Source organism: Macrotis lagotis, chromosome 4 (assembly GCF_037893015.1).
Source record: "Macrotis lagotis isolate mMagLag1 chromosome 4, bilby.v1.9.chrom.fasta, whole genome shotgun sequence".
Classification (NCBI taxonomy): domain Eukaryota; kingdom Metazoa; phylum Chordata; class Mammalia; order Peramelemorphia; family Peramelidae; genus Macrotis; species Macrotis lagotis.
In genome coordinates this window covers 149,258,542-149,272,547 of record NC_133661.1, presented here as the reverse complement: position 1 = coordinate 149,272,547, position 14,006 = coordinate 149,258,542, and the positions used below count along the sequence as shown (strand labels likewise).

Here is a 14,006-nt window from a genome sequence, read left to right as displayed (position 1 = left end):
CTTCTTTATCATATTTGTACTTTAATGATCATGTGACTTTTAATTCTTAAAGTCATAACAATCTCCTTCCTTGGAGTATATTGATTATTTAAAACAGTCACAATGATTGTTTCATCTTTGTATTACATTATTTTCCTTTTCAATTTGTATTTTTAATGTTTGTTAATGATTTGTATTTTCTAACTTGTCCATCTAATAGACATTTTATTGTCAATTTGACATCTTTAGGTCTTACTCACATTATTGAAACACGGAAAGTTCTTGATTTAAGGATTAATTTGAAGCCTTCCTACCTCATAGTACCACGGACAGGATTCCATCATGAAAAGTCAGATTTTCTAATTTTGGATTTTGGTACATTTCAGGTATGTTTATATGTGTCTGATGCCCAGTTTTCCTTATCCAGTATTTATTCTCACAAAAACTCATTTCTAGTTTTTAATCCTTTTCTTAAATGATCTTACGTTGTCATAATTTGTATACTTGAAAATGGTTTTAAGGTGATTTTCTTCTTCATCATCATATTATTGGGGTTTTTTTAAAATACACCCTGAGAAAGATTTCTAATTGTCTTTGGGATTTCAAAATTAAGTGTCATTCATTGTTTGAATTTTTTCCCCTTGAAATTAAGGTGAGTTCTTGAATATGTTTGTTAATGACTAGCATTTGTTAAATAGAAAGAAGGAGCTTTGCTTGTGACTCCTTGAAGACAGAGGCAGAGATTTTGAAGATTTAAACCCTGCATCCCCGCCACCCATTGATCATTATGGACTTGGAAGAGGAAGAGCAGTAGTACTGAAAATAAGACCAAGGTTGTGTAGCTAAGATGGAGGAGTGAAGGTAACATACTCTTGGAGCTTTTCCCTACCAAAGATAAATGAAGACTTTATTCTTACATTCAAGCTACAGATCCCATCAAGAAAAAGAGAAGATTCAAAGAAGTTTTCAATGGTAGATATTGTGGAGGATCTTCAATGAAGGTCTGTCTCTTAGGGGGAAAGAGGAAGTAAACCCAGGAGGCAGGAGAGCAGGAAAGCCAGCAGGAGGTTTTTAGCAACAGTACAGTCTGGGTCCCAACACTTTGACAATACAGAGGTCCCAGCAACTTGATAGCAAGTCAGCTGGGAGGATCCTAACCTAAAACAAAGTCAGAACACTGGGGTAAAAGATAAGACTGGTTTGGGAACAAACCACTGTAAGTCAGAACCTTGGACATAAAGGAGGAAACAGACCTTTGCAAAGGCAAGGCCTGCACAGGCAGCATCTTGTTCAATGACAAGTCAGGGATCAGAACTGAACCCCAGCACAAAAAAAAGTTTGTATTTATACTCCGGAGCAGAGCTAAAGCAGCAAAGATGAGCCAAAAAGCTAAAAGAGCTCTCACTATAGAAAACTACTTTATAGGTAAATATGATAGCAATAGCATGTCTGAAGAAGAAATCAGTGAAAAATCACTCCCAGGGGAAGTATCATAACAGTCTATAAATTGGACTCAAATGTAAAAGTTCATCAAAGGACTTAAAAAAGAATTTAAAAACCAAAGAAGAGAGGAAGAAGAAAAATGGAAAAAAGGAAATGAGAGACATGCAGGAAAATAATGAAAAATTGACTAGACAATTCAACACCTTTAAAAAGGAAACACTAGGGGGCAGCTAGGTGGCGCAGTGGATAGAGCACTGGCCCTGGAGTCAGGAGTACCTGAGTTCAAATCTGCCCTCAGACACTTAATAATTACCTAGCTGTGTGGCCTTGGGCAAGCCACTTAATCCCATTGCCTTGAAAAAAACTAAAACAAACAAACAAAAAAAAAACCCCCACTAAAGGTAATTGAAGAAAATAAAAGTTTAAAAATTAGAATTGAGGAAATAGAAACCAATGAATCTATGAGACTACAAAATTCCATCAAATAAAATACAAAGACTGAAAAAATTGAAGAAAATGTAAAATACCTTTTAGGGAAAACAAATGACCTGGAAAATAAATCTAGCAGAGACAATTTTTGAATCATTGGACTATCAGAAAGCTTAGATCAAAAAAAGAACCTGGAAAACATCATGAAGGAAATTATAACAGAGAACTGTCCAAATCTGCTAGAAGAAGAAAATAATATAACCATTGAAAGAATCCACAGAACTCCTCAAGAAAGAGACCCCAAGACAAAAACATTATCAAGGGCTGTTATACCCAAATTCCAAAACTCTCAAATATTGCAAGCAGGAAAAAGAAAACAATTCAAATATAAATGAAACACAATCAGACTCACACAGGACCTATTAACCTTAACAGCAAAGGATCTGAAGACCTGGACTACTATATATATCAAAGAGCAAAGCACCTAGGATTACATCCAGAATGTACTACCCTGAAAAATTCAGTATATACTGTCATGGAAAAAGATGGATGTTCAGTGAAATAGAGGACCTCCAGAATTTCCTGATAAAAAGACCAGAATTGAATGGAGAATTCAATAGCCAAATACATGACTTAAGAGTTTCATGAAAAGGTAAATGAAAAGGGGAAGGTAAAAACAAAACAAAACAAATGTTGGTCAAGACCATCAACTTGGATATGACCCTAAAAGGGAAGATATAACACTTCTAATTTTTTACAACTTTAAAGATACTGGATTTACAGGATATGGGTATAGTTGGATCTTGTCTCTCCATTGAAGAGGTCCAAGATGACTTCACTATGTTTGAGACAAAAAGCCCTGATGAAAAGCAGGGATGTTAACTTTGAATTTTAAGTGTCTCATTATCCTTTCACCCAGTTTAATTCTGCTGTGCTGACAAAGCTTAGCACTTTGTCTAATGAGGGCATCATAAATTGGGTGGTCTTTGTCTCAGTAACTTATAATTATGTGTAAAATTCTCAGGTGAGACCTCCAGAGTCTCCCAGTACTTGGAGATCTTTAATTTAATTAGTTCAAAATTTGATTTAATCCTTGCTTCATTTTACAAAGGGTTAAGTACCCTGGGTGGGAAGGGAGGGGGAGAAGTATGAGAGAAAATAGGCCTGGGGGAGGGGCAAAAATATTTCAAGAAATGATTTGGCTTTGGATGATAGCTTGGTTTATGATCAGGATTGTGTATCCTTGGAGGGTACTTGAAAAGGGGGTAAGGTAAAAAATGATTATAATTTGATGTGATTTGAGACAATGCTGTTTATCAAGCACTCAATCTGGGATTCTTTGATAACAGTATGAGCTTATCAAGTAATCAAATTATCAAACTGTGATTGATAATATCAGATTAATATTGATTAATTAATTGATTAATTAATATTGATAATATCTGATTAATATCTGTACTAGATTAATATCTGTACTAGAGCAATAAATAACAGCAGGTGAAGTGGCACAAAGATTTATTTTATTTTATTTTATTTTAATTTAATTTAATTTTTATTTAGGTTTTTGCAAGGCAATGGGGTTAAATGGCTTGCCCAAGGCCATACAGCTAGGTAATTATTAAGTGTCTGAGGCTGGATTTGAACTCAGGTACTCCTGATTCCAGGGCTGGTGTTCTATCCACTGTGCCACCTAGCTGACCCCAGATTTATTATTTTAGAGGGAAAGAAGGAAGAGTGTGAATGCTGAGTAAATGCTATACAATAGATTTGGCTCAGAGAGGGAATAAGATACATTTCCACTTGGGTTTAAATCAGCCATTCCCCAATTCACAAATGGTCAGAGGGTATACAAAGACAATTTTGCAGATGAGGAAATCAAAGCTATCTATATATGAAGTCATATAATATTATATATAATCTGTAATGTGTAATATATGTTATGTGATATATGATAGATAATATATAACATAATTAATATATAATATTCAATATATACAATATACAATATATATGAAATCATATAATGTATAATTATATATATGAAATACATAATATATGTGATTTCATATGTAGATAGCTTTGATTTCCTCATCTGCAAAATTGTCTTTGTATACCCTTTGACCATTTGTCGATTGGGGAATGGCTGATTTATAAAAATCATTACTATATATGAATTATATAAAAATCATTTTTCTCTATATGACATGTATATATATACATATATGTATATATATATATATATATATAAATCACTACTAATTAGAGCAAATTAAAGCATCTCTGAGGTACCACCTCACATCTCTCAGATTGACTAATATGACAATGATTAAAGTTGGAAGGGATGTGGGAAATCTGGGATGCCAATGCATTGTTGGTGGAGTTGTGAACTGATCCAGCCTTTCTGGAGAAGAATTTGGAATTATGTTCAAAGGGCAATAAAAATGTGCATACCCTTTGATCCAGCAATATCACTACTGGGTTTATGACCTGAAGAGATCATGAAAAAGGGTAAAAAAACCACTTTTCCAAAAATATTCATAACAACTCTGTTTGTGATGGCAAAGAATTGGAAATTGAGGGCATTTCCATTAGTTGGGGAATGGCTAAACAAATTGTGGTATTTATGTGTTATGGAACACTATTGTTCTATTAGAACAGGGATGATGGGATTTTATAGAAAAACTTGCATGAATTGATGCTAAATGAGATGAGCAGGGCCAGAAGAACATTGTATACCCTAACAGCAACAAGGGCAGTAAAAATCAATTTTAATGACCTTGCTCATTCCATCAGTGAAAAATTAGGGCCAATTTTAGAGTATCTGTGATGGAGAATACCATCTGTATCCAGAGAAAGAACTGTGGAGTTTAAACAAAGACCAAAGATTATTATCTTCAATTTTTAAAAAAAAGTTATCTCATATATGACATAATTTTGCTATTTCTAATACTTTATTTCTTCTTCAAAGATATGTTTTTTTCTCTCAACACATTCAGTTTTGATCATTGTATAGCATGGAAACTGTAAAGATTATGAGATTGCCTTCTATGGGGGGAGGGGGAGGGAAGGGAAGGTGGTAAAACTGTAAAATTCAAAACCTTAAAAAAATGGTAGGTAGAAACTACTATTGCATATATTTGGAAAAGAAGGGGGATGACAGGGAAAGGGAAAGATAAGGGAAGAAGGGACTGATAACAGAGAAGGCAAAGATGTAAGTGAAAATAAAGTTAAATTTTTAAAAGAAAAATCAAAGGGAAAAGGAAGTAAAATTTTGGTGAGGAGGAATAAGAGGAAGGGAAAGAGAAAAATATAAATGAAGAAAGATAGCATAGAGGGAAATATAGAATTTGTAATCTTAACTGTAAAATGTGAATGGAATGAACTGTCCCATAAAATGGAAGCAGATAGAATGAATTAAAAACCAGAACCCTACAATAAGTTGTCTACAAGAAACACATTTGAAGCAGAGAGATACACATAGGGTAAAGGTAAAAGGCTGGAGCAAAATATAATATGGCTCAGCTGAAGTAAAAAATTCAGGGATAGTGATCCTGATCTCAGATAAAGCAAAAGCAAAAATTGATCTCATTAAAAGGGATAAGGAAGGAAACTACATCTTCTCAAAAGGCACTATTGGAAATGAAGCTATGTCATTATGAAACATATGCATCTAGTAGTACATCATCCAGATTCCTAGAGGAAAAACTGAGTGAATTATAAGGAGACATAGACAGAATTTTAATAATGGGGGACCTCAGTCTTCCTCTCTCAGAGCTAGGCAAGTCTAGCCTCAAAATAAATAAGAAGGAGGTTAAGAAGGTGAATGAAATCTTAGAAAACTTAGATATGATAGATTTCTGGAGAAAATGGGGATAGAAAAGAATATACCTTTTTCTTGGCAGTACATGGCACTTATATCAATACTGACCATGTACATGGGTGCAAAAACCTTATAATCAAATGCAGAAAGGAAAAAATAATAAATACATACTTCTCAGACTATGATGCAATAAAAATTACGTGTAATAAAGGTCATGGAATGATAAACCAAAAACTAATTGGAAATTAAATAACTTCATCTTAATGGATCAAACAGCAAATAATAAAAGTAATCATAATTATGTCCAAGAAAATGATACTAATGAGACTTCATACCATATTTTATTAGATGCAGTCAAGGCAGTTTTGATGGGAAATTTTATATTTCTAAATGCTTATATGACTAAAATAGAGAAAGAGGAGATCAATGGTTTGGGTATGCAACTAACAAAACCAGAAAAAGAATAACTTAAAGCTCCCCAATTAAATACCAAATTAGAAAATCAAGGGAGAGATTATTATATTGAAGGCAAGAAAACCATTGATCTCATAAATAAAACTAGGAGTTGTTGTATGAAAAAGCCAGTAAAATAGTCAAAACTTTGGTTAATCTGATTTAACAAAAAGACAATCAAATTACCAATATCAAAAACAAAAAAAAGGGTGAATGAACTAACCATCAATGAGGAGGAAATTAGAGAGATAATATGGAGTTACTTTGCTGAACTGTATTACAATAAATCGGATAACTTTAGTGAAATGGATGAATATTTACAAAAATATAAATTTCCCAGATTAATAGAAGAGGAAATAAATTACTTATCCCCATTTCAGAAAAAGAAATTGAAGAAACCCTCAATAAACTCCCTAAGAAAAAGTCTCCAGATTCAGATGGATTTACAAATGAATTCTATCAAACATTTAAAGAACAATTAATTCATATTCTACACATTCTACTCCATTTATGACATCAACATGGTGCTGATACCTAAACCAGGAAGAACCAAAACAAAGAAAATTATAACTCAATCTCCCTAATTAATATCAATGCAAAAATATTAAATACAATTTTAGCAATGAGTCTACAGCGTTATTACTAGCATAATACACTGTGATCAGGTAGGATTTATACCAGGTAGGCAGGGATGGTTCAATATTAGGAAAGCACTCAACATAATTGATCATATCAATAGCAAAACCAACGGAAATCATATGAATATCTCAATAGATGATGAAAAAAATCTTGGATAAAATCCAACATCCATTTCTATTAAAAACGCTAGAAAATTTAAGAATAAATGGAATTTTCTTTAAATTAATAAATAGTATATCTAAAACTATCAACAAATATATATAACATATATATATATATATATATATATATATATATATATATGGAATAAACTTGGAGCATTTCCAGTAAAATCAGGTGAAACAAGGATGCCCATTATCACCATTACTATACAGTATAGTATTAGAAATGCTGGCTATGGTAATAAGAGAAGAAAAAGAAATTGAAGGAATCAGAATTGGCAATGAGGAAGCAAAGCTTTCATTCTTTGCTGGTGATATGATGGTTTTCTTAGAAAACCTGAGATAATCATCTCGAAAACTCCTTGAAACAATTAAGAAATTCAGCAAAGTAGCAGGATATAAAATAAACCCACATAAATCATTAGCCTTTCTGTATATATGAACAAAGTCCAAGAGCAAAAGACAGAAAGAGAAGTTTCATTTAAAGTAGCTATAGACAATATTAAATACTTGGGAATCTACCTCCCAAGACAAACCCAGAAACTATATGAACGCAATTATAAAGTACTTTTCACCCAAGTGTCAGATCTAAATAATGGGAAAACTGTCAACTGCTCATGGTTAGGTCAAGATGATGATGATGATGTCAAGATGATGATGATGATGATAATGATGATGATAATAATAATGATGAGGATGAGGATGATATAAAAATGACAATTCTACCTAAATTAAATTTCTTATTTAGTGCCATACCAATCAAACTATTAAATAACTTTTACCAAGCTAGAAAAAAATGGGAACAAAATTCATCTGGAGGAACAAAGAGAGATTGATTAAAAAAAAAAGTAAAGATATGTGACCCAGCTCTACCAGGTCTAAAACTATACTATAAAGTGGCAGTCATCAAAACTGCCTGGTACTGCTTAATATAAAGAGTAATGGATTAGTGAATTAGGATAGATTCAAAAGAAACCACAGTAAATGACTACAGCAATCTACTGTTTGAAAAAACCCAAAGACATCAGCTTCTGGGATAAGAACTCACTATTTGACAAAATTTGTTGGGAAAACTTAAAAATACTATGGCAAAAACTAGGCATACCACATCTCACATCCTATACCAAAATAAGGTCAAAATGGGTACAGGATTTAGACAGAAAGGGTAATACCATAGAGAAACTAATAAACCAAGAAATACATGAGCAGATCTATGGAAAGGGGATAAATTTATGACCAAACAAGAATTTGAGTATATTATAAACTGCAAAATAGATGATTTTTGACTATATTAAACTAAAAAGTTTTTGCACTAATAAAACCAATGCTGCCAAAATTAGAAGAAAAGTGGAAATCTGGGAAACAATCTGCATAACTAGGGCTTCTCATAAAGGTCTCATTTCTAAAATATATAGAGAATTGCATCAATTTTAAAAGGTTTAAGTCATTCCCCAATTCATGAATGGTCAAAGGATATGAATAGACAGTTTTCAAATGAAGAAATTAAAGCTTTTTATTATCACATGAAAAACTGCTCCAAATCATTAATGATTAGAGAAATGCAGTTTAAAACAACAATGAGGGATCACCTCATACCTATCAGATTGGCCAAGATGACAAAAAGGGAAAATGATCAATACTGGAGAGGTTGTGGGAGGATTGGGATTTTGCTTTGCTAGTGCAGTTGTGAATGGATCCAATCATTCTGGAGAGCAATATGGAGCTATGCCCAAAGAGCAATAAAGCTGATTATATCCTTTGACCCAGCAATTCTAATTCTAGGCCTATATCCAGAAGAAATCATAAAAAAATAGGAAAAGTTCTACATGTTCCAAAATTTTGGTAGAGGCAAAGAATAGGAAATTGAGGGGAATTGCTAATTGGGGAATGACTAAACAAGTTATGGTTACATGAATACTATGAAATATTATTGTTCTATAAGAAACCATAAATGGTCAGACTCTAGAGAAGCACGGAAAGAGTTACAGGATCTCATACTAAGCGAAGGAAACAATGTATATATTAACAACAACAATGTGAGGTAATCAATCTTGATGGAAGCAGCTCCTCTCAGCAGTTCCAAGAACTAGGGCAGCCATATTAGACTGACTGTGGACAATGTCATTCCCATCCAGAAGAAAACAAAACTAAAGGAAAAAAGAACCCTTCACAATCTGATGAATACTTTATAAAAATTATCTTTTATGTATCTCTTTTCCGTAATCTTAACTCCTCATCCTGAAAATGACTAATCTGTAAACATGTTTATCAAAAATATGTATGTCCAATGCTAACCTGACTATTGACTGCTAAGGGAGGGGAGGGTGGAAGGAAATTTTGTAATTTAAGAATATATATTATATATGTTCATATGGATGAAAAAAAATAAAGATGCTACTCAAAAAAAAAAAGTAAAGCCAAGGTGATCTAAATGTCCCTGGCATATTGCCAGATGCTTGTTCCCTTCCTTCCATCCTAGACTCTGGCATCATAACGAAAAAGGAAACCATTCTTCATTCCATGACTGTCTGGGGGTAGGGTGGGGGGGCCAGCATGTAGGCATGAGATGATACAGGAGCCATGCAATAAAGATACAGAATAATTTTTGTAGGGAAAAAAGGGATGTAGTGTGGAGACTTGAGAGTCATTCTCAAACCTGCCTTGCCTTCCAGGAGAAAGCTGAGAGCAAATGAAAGGAATGTATGGAGGTAAGGTCGTTGTGACAGCCTGCCTAGAATCTTCCTTCTGGTTCACTGAGAATAGCTCACTTCTTCATTACTTGATCTAATTAAAAATTTTTTATATATGTGTGGAGGAGTAACTTAAACCTTTTTTCTTCACTGTAGTTAAACAGCATAGGTCAAGGTGAAAGACACACTACTACTACTACTTCATCCCTTGAAGAAATAATGGACAAGGCATATGACAAGTTTGATGTTGAGATTAAAAATGTCCAGTTTCTTTTTGGAAGATCAGGTAAAAAAAATTTTGCTGTGACTTTGGAATCCAGGAATTTTAGTAGTGGATGCCTTGTCAAACACATGAGCACAAGAATATTTAGGTGTAGGTCTGTTACCAGCTCCAAGGTGTTTTAGGCAAAGGAATACGTGAAAGATTCAATGAAAATTTTCACCAATAGTAGATAGTCAATTCACAATGTATCTCTCCTTATATTATCTGAACCTTAGTCCTTCTTATGTTATCTGAACAAATATTTTGATTTGGTCCTAATACTTGATGACACAAAATAAATTAAAATTTTTGTCTTAATAGAACAAAATGTATCTGAGTTACTTTAAAACACTAGGAACACTTTTATTGTGTTGTGTTGCCTTTAACACAAAGGCTTTTACTTATATTACTCATTAAACAAATATTGGCTTAGGTCTATTCAACAATTTTTCTGATAGTGTATGCGACTTTCTACACCTATTGTTCCCCACCTCTGTTCCTGGGGGGGGGGAGGGGAAGATGTAAATTGTTTTGTCATCTTTCAGGGCCAGAATTGTCATTACATTTAATCTGAGATTATTTGTTTCATTGTTATTTTCAATACATCTTTGTAGTCATTGGATATATTCTTCTCTGGATTCTGCTTTCTTCATCAATTTAGTTAAGTGAATATAAATATCAAGTAAGTGAAACCTTCTTAGGTTTCCCATAAATTCTCATGATTCTATTTCTTCTAGTATAATATAATATTTCATTATATTTGTGTACCACAATTTGTGCAGCCATTCTCCAATTGATAGGTTCTTATTTTGTTTCTGGTTTTCTGCTACTACCAAAAATATTGCTATAAATATTTTGATATATATTTTCACTTTTTTCTTTCTACTCCTAAATGCTAACAACTACTTGCTACTGCTAACAAATTTGGAGACTAAAATGAATCTTATTAGCCTAGATCTTTATTTGCTTTGAAAATTTGTGGCCCATACAGATACTCTTTCAAAAAATACAGATCTGATGTGAATTAATACAGTAGGCTGACATCTTAATTCTTTTCAAGCAACAAATAGATCATTACTGAATGCCCATGATAAGAAAAAATATTTTAGGTAATTGCTTTCTTTTTTTTTGGTAATGTTTTTATAAAGGGGAAGATTGGAAAAAAGCTAGATTTCAACATACATCATCATTACATATATTACAGCCTATGGATATCCACGTAGAGTTGGCTAAAGCAATGGTAGAAAAAGACATTAGAATGCCCAGGTAATATATATTTGTCATGCTAATTTCCTTCTTTTGTAAGAGAAATTTAACTATTTCAATTTCTTAATTTTGATAAAGGCAAGTTTCTTTTTTTTAATTTTATTTATTTAAGGCAGTGGGATTAAGTTACTTGCCCAAGGTTGCAAAGCTAGGCAACTATTTGAACCTAGGTCCTCCTGACTCCAGGGCTGTTGCTCTATTCACTGTGCCACCTAGCTACCCCAAAGGCAAGTTTCTTTAAGTGAAAATAGTATTTAAAGTGAAAATATTTTATGAAGGAAAGGTGTGATTTGCCCTAGCTCTAACTTTAGCTCTTTATAAGGATTTATAGACTTTAATTATTAACTCTATTATGTGTGTTTTCAAGTAGAATTAGGGACCTTCATCATTAATAAAGTAAAATGTAAAATGTAAATGATCTGTAGCATCATTATAAAATTAGCGAAAAGTTTTTATTATCTGAGAGAATTTAAAAAGTAACATTGCATTTTGAGTTTGGGTAAATTATTATATTATACTGTGATTGTGTACATACTTAAAGCTAAATTAATATCCTCCTAGATAGATGCATATATTGTGAAATGGGACATAATTAAAAGGAAGAATAAACTAGCTTTAAATTTCATTTTCAGATTTAAAGTTTCAGGTGGACTTCCTTTGATGTATGTGAGACTATCTGACCAAAAGGTGAAAAATGTATTGGAATTGATTCACAGCATCCCCCTGCCAACAAAATTAGATATGCCATCTCCAGAGAGAAAGGTAAATGTATTTGGAAAATGTTTTTAATTTTTTATTGGTGATTTTTCTTATTTTTTGCAGTATTTTGATTTTTGAATTTTTATTTAACTTTCACCTCATGTAGGAATTTTTGAAGTTTTAGGTAGTTTGATGTTTATTTTGTTAGTACTATATTTGATAAAATTGAATTGAATTACTAAATTAAATTGAATAACCAAAATTTTGAACTCTATAGAATTGATTCCAAATTCTAGTGGAATGGTGGTTTTATGGGATGCCAGGTTTATAAGAAATATATAGCAGCCCCAAAAAGAGAAATTTCCCCAAATGTTATGTTACTCCATCACTATAGCCAGGCATAGAATTTTGCAGCTTAATTGTCATATATGGATATAATATCGAAAGTTTAAAAATTTTTAATCATTGTACTTGGAACTTTCCTGCAGAACATGAAGAGTAGAATTGTGACTTTCCATTAGAATTCTTAGAATATTAATTTTCTTTATAGTTACATTTTAAAGAGAAATGAAATTAATTTGCATTGATAATAGTTGTTACATTGTAGTCATGCATGCAGTGACATTTGAACGTATGTAATTGTTTGTATATGTATATATATTTGTATATGTAAAGATAATATGCATTTACACACATACAAATATTTAACATCTTTTAAATGTTTATGATAGTCTAATATTGGAAAATTCTAGTTAGGAATAAAAGAAAAGTTAATTGTATAACTGCCGTACTTTATGAAAAGATATGTGTCTTTATAAAATGACCTTTTTGTGAATTTAATCCTGAATTATTCAGTAAACCACAAAATTTATTATCCAGCACATTGTTCTGGATTCTAGAACTAAAAAAGATAAATAGTCCTTGTCTTCAAAGAGCTTACCTTTTACTTTTACTTGACCACTCTTTTCTAGGTAGCAGCTATTCCCATTATTTCTGATGAGACAAAAAGACTACTTAATACTTCACTGCTGCTAGAAGAAGGAGGAGAGTCAGGTAAGGAAATATAAATTATTGAATGGGCTTTTTAAAATTTCTATAAATTAATGCTAGAAGAATTAAGATGTAGAAACATAATAAAAAATTCTGTATCAATTTACTGATAGTGTGGTGCAGTACAAAGATCTTGGCTTTGTTTCAGTTTTAGCCATAGCTAGGCAGGCCACTGAGTATTTTATCTCAGATAGAGATTCTCATTTTCTTTATTTGTTAATGGGTTAGACTAAATGTTGTTCCAGAACTTTAAATTCTGTGATTCTAAATAATAGTAATAAGTAGTCTTGTTGAACTTCTTAAAAATGATGAGTAGGTAGACTTCAGAGAAATCTGGAAAAGACTTAAATGAACTGATGCTTGAGTGAAGTGAGTAGAACCAGGAGAATATTGTGTACCCTAACAGCAGCACCTTGCAGTGATCAACTATGGTAGACTGAGCTGGTTCCTAGCAATATAGTGATCAAAGACAATGCACTGGAAAATGGTGTCCACATCTAGAGAAAAAACTTTGGAATCTGAACATAGATCAAAGCATATCACTTTCGTCTTTTTTAATTTGTTTTTTGTTTTTTATTTCTTGTGATTTTTCCCTTTTTTGTTCTGATTCTTCTTTCATTGTGTGATTAATATGGAAATAGTTGTAACACAATTGTACATGTACATATACACATTGTACATGTATATCAGATTACTTGCTATCCTAAGGTGGGGAGAGGGAACAGTTAAGAGAGAAAACTTTACAAAATAAGTGTTGAAAATTATCTTTATATATAATTGGAAAAAATATTTAAAAAACCCTTTTCTTAAATTGTCCTGTTTTTATAACTAAGAATGAAATTAAAAGAAAAAAACATACCAAAAGCAAATAATGTTGATATCTATGGTGTTGAATGGAAATTATAGAATTTTTTCTGGAAAGCTATTTATAGGTATATATATATATTTATATATATATCTTTTTTTTGTATTTCCAATTACACAAGGGAAAAACATAGCTACAATATCAACAATAATAGTCAGCATTCTTTAATGTTTGAAAATACAAATTTTATCTTATTTTATCCTCAGTCTAGTCCTGGGGTAGGGTAGATGCTGTTATTATTATTTTGATT

At 32.1% G+C, this 14,006-nt stretch overlaps 1 protein-coding gene across 2 annotated transcripts in view; it reads left to right on the top strand.

Annotated features, from left to right (window-relative positions):
- The window catches only part of VPS13C (vacuolar protein sorting 13 homolog C), a 206,026-nt gene that overhangs the window by 62,857 nt on the left and 129,163 nt on the right, over positions 1-14,006 (top strand). For both annotated transcript variants that reach the window (XM_074234293.1, XM_074234294.1), the window contains exons 20-24: positions 229-365; positions 9,771-9,900; positions 11,025-11,142; positions 11,775-11,904; positions 12,813-12,894. In XM_074234293.1, the coding sequence (XP_074090394.1) occupies positions 229-365; positions 9,771-9,900; positions 11,025-11,142; positions 11,775-11,904; positions 12,813-12,894 (597 nt within the window). The remainder of the gene's footprint in view (positions 1-228; positions 366-9,770; positions 9,901-11,024; positions 11,143-11,774; positions 11,905-12,812; positions 12,895-14,006) is intronic.